General features: G+C 47.1%; 1 protein-coding gene across 1 annotated transcript in view; it reads right to left on the minus strand.

Moving 5' to 3' along the window:
* The window catches only part of ADAMTS8 (ADAM metallopeptidase with thrombospondin type 1 motif 8), a 28,978-nt gene extending 21,996 nt beyond the window's left edge, over nucleotides 1-6,982 (minus strand). Inside the window, exon 1 of the mRNA XM_035139593.2 lies at nucleotides 5,975-6,982. Coding sequence (XP_034995484.1) covers nucleotides 5,975-6,631 — 657 coding nt within the window. The 5' untranslated portion in view covers nucleotides 6,632-6,982. The remainder of the gene's footprint in view (nucleotides 1-5,974) is intronic.
* Between the last annotated feature and the right edge of the window lie 211 nt (nucleotides 6,983-7,193).

A 7,193-nucleotide genomic window follows, 5' to 3' on the forward strand; every position in this document is an offset into this window, starting at 1 on the left:
CTGGAGTGTTTCTGCCGCTGTCCTTGAACTCTGATGATGCCTCTTTCTTGCCAGGCTGGGGACAGAGAGGGGTGTGTGTAGAAAGCAGCCTACTGTACAAAGGTAAAATGTATATATTCATTGTTCCGCCCACTCCTGGCACCTTGATGACGGCAGAAGGTTGCCCAGGAGGGAGTGGTTCGAAAAAGGTTCCCCAACCCTGACCAAATGGAACTACTAGACCCTCATTTTGCTTATCCTTTGGGTCTCTTCCAAGGATGTAGTCAGACTCCAGATGCGGCCTGAGCGGAGCCTTTCAAATTGCGCCCCTCCCCATTATCTGTCTAAGCAGCTTGACCCCTCTGGGAGCCACATTAGTGGGGGCAATGACAAACACACATTTTCCCTTTGTGTAATAGATTATTGGGTCTTCTCTGAGTATAGCTAGCGTATGACTCACTCTACCCAGAGCAAGGGGACAGAGCAGCCTAGGCAACAATACGGAGCAGGAAGGCATCTCGTGATGGTTGTTTGGGAGGTAAAACAGAAGCCACTCCTTCTCTGTCCATCTGTGCGAATCTGAGCTATTTCGGGGGCCTCCTCTGCCACAATTAATGTCGGAAAACAACTTGCAAAGGACGCGCCTGACCTTTTAATGTTTAGTGATGGAAACGCGGCTGCAAGGATTGCATGGAAGCCAAGTAAACACGGACCCTTTGACTCAATGTTTCTGCGACATGTGTGTACCTTTTCAGGCAGACCAGGCTGACACACACACACGTATTTCCCCTCCATCTAACCCCACCACCAGTGCCATCAGAAACAGCTGTGGGCAAGTAATATACATGGATGCTTTTGTTTGGTTAGTCTTCCAGTCTTCCACAGGAGATTGGAACGATTTACTGCTGCTAATGTAAGCCTCCTGAAATGTGAGGAAGACGGCAAAGGGCTTTCATTGAACACTATAGACTAGCTGCATTTCAGCTCCCGTCATCCCTGACCACCGGCCATATCGGCTGGGGCTGATGAGAGATAGAGCCCAACATCTGAAGGGCACAGCATTGGCTATCCCTGCTTAGCTTTAGATGTGCTTAGCTATCATGGATTCCCTTCACGGAAGTCTGGGAAATATAGCTCTCTAGCTATTGTAGGCTAGCCCTCCACAGCCTGATGGGGATCTACACAGCATTGCTTTCTCAACTCTCATGACTTCTCCACAATGCAGTCTTGGAAATTGTAGTTTGAGAGAGATATAAGCATTCTCCATTTGGCATCGGTAGCCTGGAAACAGCCTTCCCTGACCTGATGCTTTCCAGATGCCACCCAGCAGCAGCTGAGGAGAGTAATAGTTCCAGGCATCTAGAGAGCAGCAGGCCCCTCACAGACCTGCACTCCATAGGTCAGCCGCTTAGCACAGTATTTGAGTGCCAGTTGGGTGGTAGAGGGAGCAAGACTGGGGGCAGGTACCCAGCACCTGTTGCAAATGCCTAACCAATCCACACTATAACGTTAAAGCACATCCAGTGCAGGGGGGTAGGAAGGGGTGTGTGGCCCGCTCCGGGTGCCACCCTGATGGGGGGTGACAAAATGGCCGGCGGCACTTACTGTGGGGCCTGCAGTGCGCACGAGCCATGCGTCTTGGTACCTGCAGGCTCCGTGCAGTCCGCTGGCTGCCTTCCCCTAGCTGTAGGGTGGCGCGCCCCGTCCCTCCCTAAGGGCACCCCACGCTCCGTGCCATCCCTATGGACGCCGCGCACCTCATGCGGCACGGGGCATGCAGCACCAATTGGGGCGGGCGCGGGGTGCCCATAGGGAAGGCACAGGCTGTACTGCACATTTAAAACACATGACTTCCTACAATGAATCCTGGGAACTGCTATTCCAACCATTCCCAGCACCCTTAACAAACTATAGTTCCCAGGGTTCATTGGGGGAAGTCATGTGTTTTAAATGTGTGTCTTGAAGTGTATGAAGTGGATTTGCCCCCAAGGCTGTCTCTTAACTTCATCCCAAGTCTTTAAGGTCCAACAGGGGGGGACACACCCGAGCAAGATCCAAAATTCCCAGTGTGCAGAGGATACCTATGACTGTGTATGGACTGTGAAGGACTGTAAGGGTGGGGGGAGCTTCCAGATGGACATACTGTTCCCATTTGTTGCTTTGTGAATCACATGGACTTGGCCACTGCTTGGGTGTGCGGCTGCCTGGGGACGTGATGTATGCTGCTCTGAAAGGCAATACTGTTTAGAAATTTAAGAAATCAGCACACTTGTGCCCGGCACTGCTCAGGGATTCTAGTGCACTTTCGAAATCAGAAGTTTAAATCACTGCAGCTTTGAAAGGTTCATCCCGCCATCTTGATTCAAAATGGCAAACAATTGTACCCAAACAGAGACAAAAACCTGCTGCTTGTTCTCAGCAGTCATGATCCAAATAGGGTTACAATATCTTAAGAGGTGTCTAAAGGCATTGCAAACAGACAAACAACTTTCCAAAATAAATCACTTCTAGGGAAAAACAACAATTGTCGTTCAATATCTTCCTATTTTGGGAAATCCATTGTATTTCTTGACTACTGTACAGACTTACGATTCATATTTTACCCAGTTTAGACATTCGACTGCTGTTGGCGAGATTCCCAGATCCGCATGACGTCTGGATATAAGGGGGTTATTAGTATTACAGAGGTTTGGCACTGTAGCAGGGAGTCTATCGTCTGAGCCAGAGTTCAGCCGAGTGAGATGTCTACTGAAGCATTATGTGTTCGTATAGCACCATCCAATGTCTACCATTTTCCAAAGCGACATAGCAATTTTATTTACTTACTTTACAAAATTAATATACCGCTTTTGTTTGTCACGAAACCTCTAAGCGGTTGACAAATAATATAAAAATAAATAATGAAAACAGATAAAATAAGTAAAATATATATAAAAAATAAACCAGCAGTTAACCAAAAACTGATTAAAAGCACAGCAACATCTATACATCTCGATGGGCCTAATAAAGAATGTGTTAAGCAGGCACACAAACAAACAAAAAAATAGTAGAAATGCCGCCCTGATAGCAATAAGCAGGGAGTTCCAAAGTGCAGGTTATGGCAAGCTAAAGGAAGAATTTCTTAAATGTTTGGAATGGGTATTGTGCGTAAGACTGCCAGTTTCACAGATTGAACTGTTGAGTGGGCACATAGGGGGTAAAGCGATTACATGAGTAAATAATAATAATAATAATAATAATAATAATAATAATAATAATGGTCCCTACCCTTAAGGATCCTGCAATTTTAACTCCAGTAATAGAGGACACAGCAGAGGGAAAAGGATGGAGAATGGGAAGAAGCAAAAGCAGCAGGGAGACTGAGGAAAATGCAGTTCTGTGTACATAGCCTTCTTTGCAATTGGGGATAAGGATTAAAGGGTTAAGCCAAATGCTTGAAATAAATCCTTTCTATACAGAGATGATGGATGTAATTGACTCAGCTCTAGTCTTTCTCCAGACAAAGGACTAGAGTGTTATTTTTATCCCCACAGAATTGAAATCATTTTGAAAAAGTGATCGCTGCTTGTGGCATATGTACAACCTTCCGATTTTCACCTCAGGTAAAAAGAACTGGAAAGTTTTTGTATTGTTTAAAAAAATATGCAAAACCTGTTTGATCAAGGACAAAAGTGGGATAAAGGAAAGTTACACTTGTACGTATGTTGTGTGTGTGTGTGTGTGTGTGTGTGTGTCTACACCATAGAAAGCAAAGTCTCTAACTGTTACAAACTTTTTTCTCCCCCTGCCCTAAGAGTCAAGGTTTTCTTAGTTCAGCAGTTCCATGTCATTTCTGCCAGCTGTTCATTGAGCACACATTCAGATTTGTTTGTTGGGAGGACATACAAACCTGTGCCAAGCAACTATTATCCCTCACTTTCCAAGGGTGCGTTTCCCAATCATTTTCCTTATCACAGAATGTCTGGTTTTGAGCGGGGAGGGTGGTTTGTGGAAACAGAGCAATAACCAGCTTTATTTGTGCAATCTGAGTTTGCTGGCATGTGGCTGAATCCCACCCCCAAAGCGCAAAAGTCTGGAAGAGCCCAAAGTGCGATTCCACATGCATCCTGCCTATCGTGGAAATGTTTCATATATCTTATTGGGTAATAAATATTCACATTTAACATTTCTGAAGTTCCACCTGCTATGTGCTGAAAGAAAGAGGTCTCCTGAATAAACCTGACTTGTACTGAGCCCATTTCTGCTATTAGCACCTCAAACAAAATAACTCCCCACACTAGAAATGCTGTGACCAAAGATGAACAATGCCCCCCTCAATACTCAGTTAGCAGAACCCCTTGTAATGACCCATGCACCTCTGTTCCCCTCTCCTTTTAATAGAATGCTTTAAATATAATTCCTGCTTAATTTCACCACTGTGAAAGCCGCTGTCCTAACAGAAGTTAGGATTTTCCTTGCACACAAATTCCAGGAGAGAAACTTCCCTTTTACAGCTAACAAAGCTGAGGAAGACTTTCACACAGCGAACATAAATTTACTCATCTAAATGGTACTTATGAAATCTGTGGGTCTCCTGGTTCAAGTGGTTCTCTTCAACCACGGCAGTGGGGGGGGGGATGCATCCGAAGAGAGAAGGAGGCTCTCATCAAAACATGACTTCTAGAAGTTTTACTAATCTTATGTGGCTACTGATAGAGACTGTGCCTCTTCCCCCTTCTCCTACTAAACAAAGCCCCAACTCCCCCCCCCAATTATTCTCCAAAAGTAGTATCAGGTACCAAATTAGTATACCAAAGAGGCAGACCTTACAATAATGAGGAACACAGATTAGCTCAATGACTGTAATATCAAATTGCTCCACAGTTCTCCACAGGCAAAAGATGCTGTGCTCATTTCCCACAATAATTTTTTTAACCCCCCCCCAAAAAAATACATAGTTCAGTTTTGCCTCTCTCTGGACAAAATTATGCTTTGAAAAATACCAGCTTTCAAGTTCTGCTGCGCACTTTACCAGGTACAAAGAAAGCGATGAGTTATACAAATACAGAGCTTTCATCTCCACCAGACAAGGCGCGATTACATGTTACTGCAGACTCAGGCAGCTGCCAGAAATGTCATCTGTGTGTTGAGCTCCCCACCCCCACCCCATAACTTCTAGGAACATCCATCAGATGTATGACTTCACACATGATGTGAAGCTGGGGCGGGGAAATGCAGAACATGATGACATCACATTATGGGGGGATGTGTTAATTGTGTGTTATAGGGGCGGGGCGGGGACATAACACTACCCAGAGATGCTGTTTAGCAGAAGTTCCTTGTTAACAAGTCTGCCCTTCAATAGTGAGCAGTCTCAAAGAAGTGAGTTGTCCCACAACGACCCCATGCACACCCCTGCATCATGGAGCATCATCCCCCGATTTTTCTACTATGACCATTTTTGCTATCATGTGTCTTAAAGTGTTCACAGTGCTTCACAAGTGTTATCCCCAGTAAGTAGCCCTGCAAAGTGGATCAGAATTATTATGGCCCTTACCCCATAAAAATTACAGACAGGAGGCTGAAAGACAGCAATGAACAAACCACACATTTCAAGCACATCACACACACACCCCGCAAGAATTCTGGGAACGGTAGTTTGCTGGGGATTCTAGCTGTGTGTGGGGTGAACTACAGTTCTCAAGATTCCTAGGGTATGTGTGTACTTTAAATGTGCTTTGTATGTGTTGTGTGAATGCAACCAGGAGTTAATGCGCATTAAATGTATGGTGTGTACGCAGCCAGAAGTTGAAGGCAAGCGAGATTTGGAGAATTACTGCTCAGGGTTCATGCTTTTACCATGACCTGCCCCTGACTGCATCACCCCAGATCTACCACCCCACCCACAGCTAGAAGATCTCCACTTAAGATCCCATGCATATTGCCATGCACCACCCAACCTGCACCTGCTCTGAGCATCTAAAAGGAAGAGAAGGAGAGTTGAAGCGCTGCTTACCGTCAGGTCTTCCCCATAGAACTGGAGCATGGAGGCATCAGCCACTAGCAGGGTCTCCACATAGCGGGCTTCTGAGATGAACCTCTTGGTTCTGCTGGTGCTGTTGGACTCTGCTACCCGGGATTCCTCTTCTGGGATGTCCCCTCCAGCTTCTTTTGCCCACCCCCTCTTCTGGAGTTGGTGGGCCTGCAGCAGAGGATCTCCATTCTCATGACCTTGTGGGTGGATGACATATTTGTCTCCATCCACCAAGAAGGAGCCACGGATGCCCTGGCACAGGCTGACAGCCACCAGGGAGTCTGGCTGGGAGTTCACAGTCCCAGAGTAGAAGCAGCTCCGGAGCCCCACGTCCTCCTTAGCAAGGAGCTCCTTCCTACCCACGTGCTGGATCTTCAGCCCAGGTGCCAAGAAGCTGGCATCTGGCTCCAACTGCAGGACAAACTCCTTCCTGAAGGCACGGATGGAGAAGGAAACCTGCCCTTCGCTTCCTGGAGGGACCATCCAGACTGGCACCACCCCCTGGGAGTCGCTGTCCTGGGTGGGCAGTGCCCAGGCAATGCCAAGCAGTCGCAAGACCAGCAGCAGAGGGAAGAGGAGCATGCGGCCAGCGGCCAGCCTGCCAGCCGAGGGCTGCGGTGGTTGCAGAGAAAGGGGCATTGATGCTGCTATCAGGGAGCCAATGACGGGATGGGAAGAGCAGGCTCAGTTGAAGAAACAGCAAAGTCCCCAGCTGTGTATGCTGCAAATTTGCAAGCCGCGATCCCCAGGGGAAAAAAAAACACTGTGGCTTGAAATTGATAGGAGAGAGTGAACAAATTTGGGATTTTAATGCCAGGTTTAGTTAGCAACAACTTGCCCAGCGTAGAGGGAGAATTGGGGGGGGGTCCTCTTTCTCCCCAAAGGCTGGTTTGTGGGGTTCCTTCTGTTAACCAGCTTCCAAAGTAGCTCTTGCACCTTTCCAGGCAAAAGATGCAGCAGCGAAGCGAGCTGTCCACTTGGAAAAAAGTGTGTCGAAGCTCTCTCCCTAGGCTGCTCCGCTCTCTCCCTGGGCTGCTTCTTCCCAATCCTTTGAAGCACCAAAGCTGGCTGCGGAGTCCTCGGTATTTATACTTTTCTTCCCCCCTTGCTTTGACATAAGAGGTTTATTTTTGATCTCTCTCACTATTCCACATTCTCCCCTGGGACCTAGAGAGCAGGAGGAGGAGGAATGAAAGGGGGG

This window comes from Zootoca vivipara, chromosome 15, assembly GCF_963506605.1.
Source record: "Zootoca vivipara chromosome 15, rZooViv1.1, whole genome shotgun sequence".
Lineage (NCBI taxonomy): Eukaryota > Metazoa > Chordata > Lepidosauria > Squamata > Lacertidae > Zootoca > Zootoca vivipara.